At 41.1% G+C, this 13,826-nt stretch overlaps 1 protein-coding gene across 1 annotated transcript in view; it reads left to right on the top strand.

The window, feature by feature from the left end:
- KIAA0825 (KIAA0825 ortholog) overlaps window positions 1–13,826 on the top strand; it is a 309,279-nt gene that overhangs the window by 37,664 nt on the left and 257,789 nt on the right. Inside the window, exons 3-4 of the mRNA XM_066615910.1 lie at window positions 6,039–6,207; window positions 12,769–13,444. Of these exons, the coding sequence (XP_066472007.1) occupies window positions 6,039–6,207; window positions 12,769–13,444 (845 nt within the window). The remainder of the gene's footprint in view (window positions 1–6,038; window positions 6,208–12,768; window positions 13,445–13,826) is intronic.

Here is a 13,826-nt window from a genome sequence, read left to right as displayed (position 1 = left end):
GGACACAAAAGAGCTTGTTGGCCCATCCAGGGGAGTTCCTGCTGAACAATAGTGTGGTACAGTGTGTTATCTCAGGTTCAGGTGGAAGGACTTCTTGACCCAGAGTCTGAAAAGAACTACCCAGTTGGGTAATTATAATTTAATTTAATATTCAGGCAGGACTTGTTTTTTCTAGCTATCCTTTTGTCAGACTTCAAGAACCACGGGGGGGGGGGGAACCTTTCCTTGGGAACCAGCAAAAAAGGCCTTTTTCACAGATCAGGGAGGCCTGCCTAGTTCTGAAACCAAGATGAAGCCGAACATGTGTTTGGAAAAAAGGGTATATGTAATAGCGGTGAGACCCAAAGCTTAATGCAGGGGTGTCAGACTCATTTCATCCTGGGGGCCACATTGGATTTATGGTACTTGCTGAGGGCTGACCTCCAAATGTGGCCCCCGGAAGTGACGTGGACAAGTGACGTAACTTCCTGTGCTTTAAAAATGGCAGAAACCTGCCTCACCCCAGCTGCTTGCTATCCCCTCGCTCTGCTGCCTTCCCCTACCCCAGTGCCCCTCCTGTTCACCCCTGCCAAGCCCTAGTAGCATCCCCAGCCCCTGGAACAAGGGAAATGAGTGGGCAGAGGCAGCATTCGCCACCCCTGCTTCCAAAAACCCCTGCTTTGGGTTTTTTTCTCTAGGAAAAAACGTTTTGCTTTTCCAGGGGAAAAAAAACCCAAATATTTTGCAAGCAGGGGTGGCAAACCCAGCAGCTACCTGCTTGCACCTGCTGCTTCACCCTCCCCCACCTGACCCCCAAGCAGGGGAAACTTACCCCTGCAGCAGGCAGAGGCTGCATTTGCCAACCCTGCTTGCACAAAGTTTGGGAGTTTTTTCCCTGGAAAAAAAATCCGAAACCTTTTACAAGCAGAGGCAGTGAATGCAGCCTGTATGCTCTTGCTCCTGCTGCTTCCCCCACATCCTGCCAGACCCCCAAGCAAGGGAAATGAGCAGATATCTAGTTATCTTCTGTAACAAAGCATATAGTGTGAGAAATTTCCACTTTCAAGAACTTCTAGTTCTCTTGTTTCCTTTGAAAGTGCAGCAGGATGCAGTCCTTCATTTGTCTAGGTCAGTGGTTCTCAAACTTACTCGACCTGCAACTCCTTTGGCCTATTGGCCTTTTGCTGTGACCCCCCATCATAGTGCACTTAAGAGACAGGCACTCTTTACATTCTCAGGGGCACCTTTCTTATGGGTATGGGTATGTTCCCAAAACGAGCCCTAAAGTGGATTTTCCATCCTTATGGCAGTCGGCAGCGAAGCCAAGAGTGCAGTCAACTGCAGGGCTGGGATGCTGCTCTCCCTCTCATGGCAGGCCTGGGGCACCTACCTGGTGGAGAGTGTCTTATGAGTATGTGAAAGCCATTATCTTATTTTGGGCTGGGCCCATTTTGTTTGCAATCTGATATACACTTGGTCACCTTAGTTTGCTACAGGGCCCACATCAATGCCTGTTGGTCCTTCCTTCAGTGAGTGTCTTCAATGGAGGGCTGCCCATGTCTTGTCCTGTTAGTTCTTCTTTCATTGAATGCCTTGAATAAATGCCTTCAATGAAGTAAGGACCTAAAGACAGTGACACAGGCATTTTACTGTGTAAAAATAGAATAGACTGCATAGTGTTTCGTATACAGGTGGACCCTTGTTATTTGCGAGGGTATACCAATTTTTGCATGAAATCAAGTCACCAAAATTCAGGATCCACTGAGCTCTGAACGCGACCTGAGCCTTCCTCCAGTCAAGTCTGGAGCTATTCTGAGGCCTGTGGAGCAGTGGCAGACCTCCCTAGTCCTGCACCCCTGGGCAAAGGTCTGCAATGGCGCCCCTGGGGGCTGTTGCTGCCCCCCCTGCATGAAAATCCAACCCCCCTCACCTGAGGCTCTTGGAACCTCATGCGACTTGAGCCCCTGTTGGGAAAGCTTCCTGAAGCTTCCCCGATGCTATAAATTGTGCTTCTGGAAAGAGGCTTCCATGGGGTCCTAGAGGCTCGCGCCTGGGGTATTTGCCACATCAAACCTAATGGGAGGTCCGTCACTGCCATGGAGGCTGCACACAGCCTCCACGGGTCTCAAAATAGCCTCCGGAGTCCTAGAAGGGCACTTTCAGTTTTCATCTGAAGACTGGAAGTGCCTTGCTAGGACCTCCAGAGGTTTTTGTGAGACCCATGGAGACTGCACATGGCCTCCATGGGTCTCACAAAGGCCCCTGAAAACCTTAGAAGCCAGTGCTCCAGAGGCAACTACAGCTGTGCTCCAGTCACCTCCAGAGGTTCTTCTGAGGCCCATGGAGGCATGCAGCCTCCACGGGCCTCAGAAAGGCCTTCGTAGGTCCAGTCACCTGAAAACCGGAAGTGCCTTTCTAGGACCTCTGGAGACTTTTCTGAGGCTCGTGGAAGCTATGCGCGAAGCTCCAATTGTCTCCAGAGAGCTCAGGTGGGGCCAAGTCTGGCTTCATGCAGGTCCTGGGGACCCACGTTGAGCCAGATTTGCGGATAGAGGTTCTGTGAATCAACAGGTTCCATCTGCATTATTAATTAAAAGATTTCCGGGGTGCCCCTCACTGGTTTCCATGATGCACTGGGGTGACACAATACCCACTTTTGGAACCACTGGTCTGGATAACAAAAGTTGTATCCTGATGCTTGCATAATGGTCCAACTGCAAGCGATTTTCCCTGTCCACTCCCCCTTGGGGCAGCTGTTCAAGCCCCCCCCCCCGGAGTCAGGAAACCCTTAGTGTGGAATATGGTATGGGGGATGCAGTTGAGGAGAGATTATTGTGAACTACCAATGGGGTGCAGGTGTGTATCTATAATCATGTTTAGCTTCTTCATTACTGCTGCCATGGCAAAAGATCAGTCCAATTAATTTAGTAAATAATGGGGGGAGGAGGAAGGGAAGGCAACAAAAAGACTGTTAAAAAAACACACCAGTTGACTCTTAGTAGGACATCGCCACTACTACTCAGTTCACTGTTTTGCGGTGTTATTGGAGGATGAATTGAAATAAATCTATCATGAGGTTAAGGTGTTGAATGTATTTTTTTTATTGTGGTTAATGTGAAATGCATGAAATTCATGTTTATGCCTTCGTGTGAATATGCAGCTCCACTGGTGTTGATGTACATTCTCCATTAAACTGCTGACTATAAAGAGTTACAGGAATTTTAGTTTTTTCTCTGTTACAAAAATAAGGCAGAAAAAATAGCAACAGTCATGTTGATATGTGTCAATATAAAGAGCTTTATATGTAATCATACTAATGTTTTTAATCTTATTTATAGGCCTGTTGTTTGCCAGAGGCATTGCAGTAAATCAGGGTTTTTTTAGTTAGTACAAGAATATGACTGTTTTGTTATTTTTTCTCAATAAGTAGATTCATCATAGGATATTTTACTTATGATGAGACTTATGCATTGTAATTCATGCACTTTAGACCATTTGTATTTATTAAACTTCAAAGTACCTCAATAGTTATTTTAAAAATGACTAATCGGCTCTTAAATACAGCATGATGTGACCTGTAATATGCAAAGTTTTAATCAAGTGCAATAAACAGATACTTTACTGTGATAAAGGACTATAGTTTGTACCTGCAGGGAGGTCTCTTGAAATCCACCTGCTTAATCCTTTTATCAGTGTTAGGACAAATTACTGAAATATCGTGTCCTGTGAAGATTTGTAGTGGTTTAGATTAGCCTGAAAACAAGTTCTTAATGGAACCAGATTTATGTGGACTAACAACAGCTAAGCACTCCAATTCACTAAGTGGAATGATTTTATTAACATTGCAATCCTGTCCCTGCCTAAGGTGGCACAGCCATCCCTGCCCAAGGGAGTGTTGTAAATGTGCCGTAAAACATGTTTGTGACTACTTTCGAATTGGCAGTGCTGGCTAAATGGCCTGTTCTGGACTGCTGGTGCTGCATCCAGGAGCTGTGCTGGCCAGCACATTTAAGGCTGTGCAGGTTGGTGCAGGGGTGGTGGGGAGGTGGCATTTCTGGGTGGGTGAGGGCAAAATGTGGGTGGAGTAGGGGCCTCCTCCATCATTCTAACCCCCTTCCCTGTCCAGACAGCCCTACACAGGGTTCCTAGAGTTGTGCCAGCTAAATAGCTGGTGTGGATCCAGTAAGCCCCAAGGGGATGGCTGGGGTGTTTCTCAGGTAAGGGGGAAAATATTGCCTTACTCTGAGGAGATGTCCAGCCACCTTTTAGCTTGTGCTGTTTACATGCGGCCTGGCTGTGTTGGTGCAGGTTAGGATTGGGCTGCCCATGAAACACATCAGGTACTATGATAGAAATCTTTGACCAAATGTCTCAAGAGGAGCCAAAGTATATGGCTTGTCACTGTATATCAGTTACATGGACTTCAGAGAAGCTTACACATTATGAAGACATGTCCCATGTTTTAATCTTACTTAAAATCAATTTTTATAGAATAGGCTATTCCATCAGGAAATTGGATGTAGACAAGAGGATATTGTTTTCCACAGAAGTCATTGCATTCATGAAAACACTATTTAATGCAGAGAAGATACTTATTTCAATCAGACCGTTTCAGACTCATTCATGTTCAGAGCATTAATGTGTTTTATAGGCCACCCACAAGTGATTACTAAACTGCTCTGAGGACTTTTTTTTGTTCAAAAGTGCTACTGTATATAAACTTAATAATAATACCATAGAATGGATTGTTTATTTAATGAATTTCTAACCCACTTTTAATTTAAAAAGTCAAAGTGGCATATAATTAAAATTATTAGGAAAAATACATGAAAATATTATTTAAAAATGTACAATAGAACTCTATAAAATACTTTGTATTGGAAAACTCTGAAACTTGTGACAAAACACTATGCTTTATATCCATGTAGTGATGTAGACAGATTGCATTTGCCTCGTAAATTTGGCAGCAGAGGACTTTTGCATGTAAAACGAACAGTGGAGGAAGAGAAACATACATTGGTTGATTATGTAAAAAAGTGTCAAGAACAAGCACTTGTTGAACTAATGAATAGGAACTTACTAAAAGTTAAGCAAACTAAGCTGGAGTATAGGAAAAATGCTATAGAAACAAGAACTGAAAGGTGGCACAATAAAGCACTTCATGGCCTATATGCAGAAAAACTCAAAGTTAAAATAGATAATGAGAAAACCTGGCTATGGTTAACGTCTGGAACCTTAAAGAAAGAAACAATAATTAATATTAGCAACCCAAGAGCAGGCTGTTTGAACAAATGCAATAAAGGCCAGAATTGAAAAATCATCAAAGAATCCAAAATGCAGATTGTGCAAAGAAACAGAAGAAAAAGTTGACCATATACAAGATTGCGCAAGTGATTATAAATCTAGACAAAATACAGTGGCTCAAATGACCCATTGGAATTTATGCAGAAATTGCAATATCAAAAGAGTTAATAATTGGAGCATAAGCCAGGTAGATAGATGGAAAGTAGATAGATAGAAGTCATGTGTCCAGTTTTCTATATTCATGTTTGATACTATAATTCAGGGTGTCAAACATAAGGCCCGGGGACTGGATGCGGTCCACGGAAGCTTTTTATCTGGCCCTTAGGCTCTCATCTGCTGAGCAGTGCTGAGGTATTACTGCTGAAAAGGCAGCCCACATGAAAATTGGGATCTCCCATATCTTGAAAGATTATCAAGATTTGTGTATTTTCTCTTTTGTCATTTGCAACTAATGAGTTCCTAAGTGAGAAAAAGTGGTGCATATTTTTAGTTATTACCAGTTTAATGACATCACTTCTTGCCTAATGACATCACTTCTGGCCCTCAGAAGGCATCATGAATGCTATTCGGCCCTCTGTATGAAAGGAGTTTGAAACCCCTGCTATAATTAAACATTAATCTTAATAGTTGGGAAAACTAAGCTTTTATATAATAACATGCTATGTAATCTTGAATAACTTTAAGTAATAAGTTTTATTTATTTATTTATTTAACTAAGTAAGTAATGAAATTGTTTGCTCTTTTCTTTGTTTTAGTATGGAACAGTGTCTTCAGGAACTACAATCAGAAATAAATGAAACTTGTTCTGATGAGTTGCTGCAGGACACATCTGACTGTCTTCAGTGGTTAAGTAATTGCAGTTTCAGCTCAATCAAGCCTTCTTCAACACCTCACAGAGAGTTGGTCAAGTTTCTTCAAACACTGGTGAAAACTGTTTTTTAAAATCATAATTGAAATTTTTTTTCCAAGAATATTTGTCCTGTTCATTGCAATTGCCAAGAAGCATTACGCTTAGCCTATGGTCATTTGTTCATTTCTAGGCTATTATCTTCCCAAGCAAGAGTCTAACATTGCCTCCCACTGTGACTTCATCCCAAGCGGAAAAGAGGGTATTAAATAGTAGGTCCATGGGAATAAATGAAGGCCAAGAGATAACAGCTCAACACATTTATTTCATCTTCAGAACAGAACCTAGCACTGAAAACACAAGGCAAACACCCCTTGCTTTATATCCCTTAGCTCCGCCCAGATTCCCCACAATTGGTACTGTTGAATCAGTTTCAGTCCACCTGATTGGCAGGCTAAACTAGTGCACCAATCAGATGGGTAGGATCTCAATCCACCTCCTGATTGGCCAGCCATAAGACTAGGCCAATTGGTTATGCAGGATTTCAGTCCTGCATAACTTATACATTAAACTTGCATACATAATATCTGGCATCAAAGAATAAAAGCGAATTGGAAGGATGATGCTTATTAGAATTGTTTACAGTGGTAAACTCGTGGTCCATGGACCATAGGTAGTCCATGAGACCCTAAGGTCTGCAAAGTCTCAGGGAAAAAGGTAGCCTTTCATCACTTCCAGTGTCTTGCCAAGTGAGTGTTACCTTGAGACTGAATTCTGTTGAACTCAACAGAGCTTGCTTCTGACTAGATGTGCTTAGGATTCATCTGTAAAATACTTTTTATATTCATTTGAGATATTTTTAAATCTAATTGTTTATGTTTTGTTTTTCAATACTTGTAACCTACATCAAGAGTTGGGATGAAATGAGGAAATTTTAAATGAAACATAATAAGTTTCAAAGTAGAAATAAAGAAAACTAATGAAGAAATTTAGAGTTGCTTTCATTATTACACATTGAGCCTCATTATTCGCATGGGTTCTGTTCCAAACACTCAGGTGGACGCAAAAAATGCACTATAGCAAATCAATTTAAAAAACAAAGTTTCTTTGCTCTGGTGATTTAAAAACAGCCTTGCTGACCTGTAAGATAAGAGTCATTAAGAAGACAATCCATCAATCAGTCATCCTCCAAGAGCTTACAAAGGCACTTCACTCAGCCCCTACCTTCACCAATGCAAAGTGATCACCTTTCTTTCATGTGCTCAGGGGAAGGGAGGGGCCCTCTGGAGAGAGAAAGATTAATGAATTGTCAGCCAGCTTCTCTCTCTCTCTCTCTCTCTCTCTCTCTCTCTCTCTCTCTCTCTCTCTCTCTCTCTCATTCATTAAGGAGGCTATTGTTAAAGGACTGTTCAGTTTTTAAAACTGATGTTAAAAGGATGCATTTTTCCCCTTCTCCAGGGATCAGCACATTCCTTCTCGTTTGCAGTGGCCATTCGTGTTGAGTCAAATCCGTGTATAAAAAAATCCGCGTATAACAAGGCTGGACCTGTATTATCTTAATGGGATGTGTTTATGGGAGCATGGCTGTGGGTGTCAGGACAAAGTCCTGCACCTTAAAATTTACCGTTACACCACCAATAAGAAGATATCGCAAGATCAAATTCTATGTTCCAATAATACGTTCCTAAAGAAAATACATTCTGATCTGTGATCCACCGAGATTGTAAGGTGTCAATCCTATCCAACTTTCCAGCACTGATGCAGCAGCAGTGCTAAAGTTGTTGGCAACCTTCAGTCTCGAGAGACTATGGTATCGCGCTCTGAAAGGTGGTTTTAGAACATCGTCTAGTGTGGCTAAAAAGGCCAATTTGGGAGTGACAATCCCTTCCACAACGGGAGCAAGTGCAGTCTGACCCTGGTCTGTCTCCCTGGCTATGGGCCTTCCTTCTTTGCCTCTTAGCCTCAGACTGTTGGCCAAGTGTCTCTTCAAACTGGGAAAGGCCATGTTGCACAGCCTGCCTCCAAGCGGGCCGCTCAGAGGCCAGGGTTTCCCACTTGTTGAGGTCCACTCCTAAGGCCTTCAGATCCCTCTTGCAGATGTCCTTGTATCGCAGCTGTGGTCTACCTGTAGGGCGCTTTCCTTGCACGAGTTCTCCATAGTGCAGCCCTAAGATAAGGGAACAAGCATTCCCTTATCTTGAGCAGTCCTCTGTGACTGCCCACCCACCATAGGATGCAGCGCATGCCCCACTGGCATGACTGCATCAGCGCTGGAAAGTTGGATAGGATTGGGCTCTAAGAAGAGTATAAGTATTCTAGAGCAGTGGTTCTCATACATTTACAACCAGGACTCACTTTTAAAAATGAGAATCTGTCAGGACCCACTGGAAGTGATGTCGTGACCGAAAGTGACATCATCAATCAGGAAAATTTTCAACAATCCTAGGTGGCAATCCTACCTACATTTATTCAGGAGTAAGTCCCATTTACTATAATTGTTAAAACATATACATAGTAGCTTGTTAAAAGTACAGGTCTGTAACATTTCCCCAAATGCAGTCACATACCATGGTAGCATCAAGTCTAATATATTAGAAATAAAATACAGAAATGAATGGGGATGCACCTGAAATTGGCTTGTGACCCACCTAGTAAGTCCCGACCCACAGTTTGAGAAACACTGTTCTAGAGAGTACCAGTATATTGAAAGTTTATTATTATTATTTTTTTATCACATTTTTATACTGCCCATCCTCCAAAGAGCTCAGGGCGGTGTACAAGGCTGCTCCCCTCCTTTTTTCTTCACAACAGGTGAGGCTGAGAGAAAGTGACTGGCCCAAGGTCACCCAGAAAGGTTCATGGCTGAGAGGGGATTTGAACTTGGATCTTCTAAGTCTGAGTCCACCTCCCAAACCACTATACCACCCTGGCTCTCTTTTGTAAAATCCTAATAATTGTCTTTTGTAAATGCACTTCTTAAATTATATTCTGGGAAGCTTATGAAAACATTGTAGATAATTGTGCTTTATTTGTGTGTGTACTCAGAAGTTGATTTCACTTGGTTGTGTTTTCATATAAACTATTGCCACTAATATAATTCTGATGGGACACATAGAATCTACTCTCATAGAGCCTGTGTCTACCATTTTGGATATGCTTGTTCTGAGAAGCGCCTGCTGCACTGTTTGAAGCTTTTTAAAACTTGACTTTCAAATACAAAAGCCTGTGTTAACATAGGCAGTGTTCAAAAAGACTTTGAAATGTGAAGCTAAGCTTGCAAAGCTTCAAAGCCAACTACAGGGACTCTTCCTACCAAGTCCAATATGGTGTGTGTAAGCCTCCTGGTGACCATTTTAGGGATTTATTTTCAATTTGAAGATACTTTGAACACTGGTTAGTTTTTAGGTAGCCTTTTGTAATTGAAAATATTTCTGTTTAAGCTTCAAAAGTAGCACCAGGAACTTCCTTGTAGAACTGTTCTTTGGATTCATCTTCCACAAGAGTGAAACTCGTTGGCTGGTTTGATGGCTATTAAGCTTTTGTTCTACTTTTAATAAAATTGAAATATCACTGAACATTTGAACATTGTGTTTCTCATACTTGTTATACAGCCTAAGGATTAAGATTTGAATGCTCGGTGAACTGCAAAGCAGATTTAAAAATACGTGAAAAGTGTGTGTGTGTGTGTGTGTGTGTGTGTGTGTGTATCTTCTCAGCATTACATAAAACATTTTATTGACCAATCATGTAGTATATAATGTAATATTATAATATTATAGCTTAGAATGTATAAATATATCACCTGATACTGGATTTTTAGAAATTTGGAGAAAGAAGAAAACATTCTTAAGACACGTATGACTGACTATAACAATAAAATGAAACTGGATCAATAAATTATTAAATAGATGAGGTTCTTCAATAGATTTCTTTCTAGCGGTGACAAGGTTTTAGAGCAAGTGAGACTATGTTCCTGAAGGCCTTGGTTTAGTTTTAAAAAGCTTTAAGGTATTTGTGGCTGGTCATGCAATGCATGGATTAACATAATGTATGACCCAGGCAGGCACTGAGTCATTCAATAGCAAGTTAATATGGATTGTGTTCATGATTTTTTTTATCACCCATAATAATGGAAATTCCTGTCAGTTATACCTGTGATTTCCCAAATCATACTTTATGTATGCTTGCATTGCCAGAAGGCCAGAGCTCGTTGTGCAAGAAAAAAAAATCCTGAATAAATCAGCCATTATTATGTTTTGCAGAAACTGTTGTGAAAGTTGTTTTTTTTTTTTGGCAACTTTTTTAAAGGCTGTAGTTTGGCATCAATTTATAGATGCATGTCTAATTGATTTGTGAGAGATTTATGGACATATAAATGAGTGCACATTGAACTCATTATTGCTAGACTCTGATCAGAACAAATGGGGAAATATTCCCTTTCAGTTGTATGAATTAATCATAACTTTACTTATAAAGTCATATTGCAATTTTTATTCCTATTTTAAAGCAGTTACATAGTTAAAAATAAACTGTTTGACTTTATGTCAAGCCAACTTGACCTTTGGGCTAGAGTGACCATTGTAGATGTCATTACATTTAGCTTTACAAGGTCGCCCAGAAAGTAATGCACCGCATTTTTTTTCTCAGCCTACAGCAATGGTACGAATGTGAAACTTTAGATATACATTATTTGAATTTTCAGGAGTGCGCACACAAATTTTTGGTTTCTTCAGACAGATAGCGTAGCTGCAGTAGTGTTTCGAAATGGCGTCTGTAAGTAATGTACGTTACAAGCAGCGTGTCGTCATTGAATTTCTCACTGCGGAGAAAGAAACTGTTGGGAACATTCACAAACGTTTGTGTACAGTTTATGGAGAATCTGCAGTCAACAGAAGTACGGTTAGTCGCTGGGCACAGAAGGTGAGGCCATTAGAAGGCGGTTTGGCAGAGCTCCAAGATTTGCAGCGTTCGGGGTGGCCATCCACGGCTGTCACACCTGACAAGACGCAGCTTGCTGATGTGCTCATTCGCGAGGACCGACGCATAACGACTAGGCAGTTGGCGCTGAATCTGTCAATCAGCAAAGGAAGTGTGGATGCAATAATCTGTGCTCTTGATTACTCAAAAGTGTGTGCACGATGGGTTCCGCGCTGTCTTACGGTGGACCACAAATCTCTCAGAAAAAACATTTCTTCTGAGTTGCTGAAACGTTTTGAAGATGAGGGGGAAGTGTTCTTATCCAGGATTGTGACAGGTGATGAAACCTGGGTTCACCATTTTGAGCCCGAAACAAAATGACAGTCGATGGAATGGCGTCATCCTCAATCTCCACAGAAGAAAAAATTCAAAGCAACTGCTTCCGCCGGTAAGGTCATGATCACTGTGTTTTGGGACTGTGAGGGCGTCATACTCACTGATGTGATGCCAAGAGGCAGCACCATTAATTCTGAAGCTTATGTGAAGACATTAACCAAACTCAAGAAGCGCTTCCAGCGACTTCGGCGCCATAAAACCCAGGTGAATGTTTGATTCAACATGATAACGCTCGGCCTCACACAAGTTTGAGGACTTCGGAACACATCACTAAACAGGGTTGGACTGTGTTACCCCATCCACCCTACAGCCCTGACCTAGCTCCCTCAGACTTCCACTTGTTTGGGCCATTACAGGATGCCATTCGCGGAAGACATTTTGAGAATGACAAAGAGGTGATTCGCACAGTGCAGAAATGGCTTCGTGACCAGAACAAGGAGTGGTACTGACAGGGCATATATGCCCTTGTGTCTCGCTGGAGGAAGGCCATAGAACTGGACGGAGATTACGTGGAAAAATAGGGAGTGTAGAAGAAACATCATTCTTTCTTGTGTGTAAGTTTCATTGTGTTCAATAAATAATTGTTGAAGAAAAAAAATGTGGTGCATTACTTTCTGGGCGACCCTCGTATATTTGATATTACAGCACTTCTATCCATTCCTTATTTTTGGCAACTTATACGGGGCTTGTATTTTTGTGTGAGCTCATGTTTTGGGGTTAAACTACATTAGGATGCAAACTTTTTATCTTTTGTAATTAGTGTATGGTTGTGTATATAGTCAGCATCAACCACAGGGGGCAAAGTTCTAAAGCCCCTGTACTTTCTGTTGTGATTTCATGCATGCTCTATTTCAAAAACAAAAGGAAAAGACCTGAGACCAACTCAGCATTCCTTGTAACATGTAGTTTGACCCTTCCTGTAGTTACCATTCTGAAGTTGTAGAAAAGCTTGCTGTGTGTATCGGTTTGTTAATAGACTGCGATGATATGCAGAAGTACATTCTTATGAGTGCTTACATGCATATAAATGTAGAGAATATGGCCTGTGACATAATTAACCCATCAAAATATGCTACTTATTTTGAAATGTGTATTTTGAAACTTTTGTATGCATTATTTTGATTCAGTAGTAATTCCTTAAGAAGTCTTTAAAGAGAAATGTCTGGTGATAGACAGAACATTGGAGAGCTAAAATTAACAATTAGGAAAACTTATTTTGTAAATGGCAATTAACGTGAATTTGCAATGTTTCAAAGAGTATCATTATTTTAAAAGAATTGTTCAATAACATATTAACATACCTATATTACTTACTTTTTCCTTAGCAAAGCTTACTGAAAAATGAGCAGAACCAAGAAGATTTGATTCTTCACTTTCTTCTGGACCTCTCAAGACAGTGTGGTGTCTCATTTCCTTGTACTCCAAGTGGGACATCTTTTGAGTTTACATCCAGTACTTCCCTGCATGGCATTGAAGATGATTCAGCAGTGGATGTTCAGTGTATTTGGGATGATGTAAGATTACATCTTCGGCGCTTCTTAGTAAACCAACTGCAAAGTCACCATGAAACAAAAATTGGTACTTTACAGCAGCAATTGCAGTTTAAAACTCAGTGTCTACAACAGCTTTCATTTCTTTATCCTGAGTCGGAAGTTCTAGCCAAGTATCAAAACATGCAGAATAAAATTGTTAGTGACCTTCTGCAGAAGTGTGTTCTGGAAAGTAGTGGAGAAACAAACTTTGAAAAGATGGTTCATGGTTATGAAAGTTCAATTCCCACCATGTGTGCAATGATAAAAGAAGACTTATATGTACTAAGTGGAATTATTGATCCCCCTTCAACACTGAAGTTTATTAATGAAACTTATTTGGATACCATCACAGAAGAAATGACCATTCTTCTTGACACACTTTGTGAACTTCAGTTTAAAGAAAATGCATTGCATGGTGTTAAGGCAAGCAAGAGCTCAAAGAAGCAAAGAGGAGTAGCTCATGTTTTGGGTTAGTGCCATTTTGTTTTATGTTCATTCATTTTCCAAGTTACTTTATCCTTTTATCTTTTGATGATAATTTCTGATACTAGTCTTGGCAGTGATCCATCAAAGGACAGAAGTGAACGCAAAGGATCATTCTAAGCAGCACTAAGCAGCAAGGTCTGTACAACACAGTCTGTATTTCTCGATTTCCAAAGGTAGGCTATGTTTGCTTGCCTGACTGCATGCAGACCTTTAGAGGATGCCCTCTGTTTAGATATAGGCCTGTATCTATATAGAGGGCATCCTATATCAGTACACCTAATGTTACTCCCCCTATTGCCATTGTATCAGCAAGGAGACTGGGTCTCTTTTCTTCTCCTTTACACTGCAAGTAGTTGAAGTAGGAG

This window comes from Tiliqua scincoides, chromosome 2 (assembly GCF_035046505.1).
Source record: "Tiliqua scincoides isolate rTilSci1 chromosome 2, rTilSci1.hap2, whole genome shotgun sequence".
Lineage (NCBI taxonomy): Eukaryota > Metazoa > Chordata > Lepidosauria > Squamata > Scincidae > Tiliqua > Tiliqua scincoides.
This window is presented reverse-complemented; position numbering and strand designations above follow the sequence as displayed.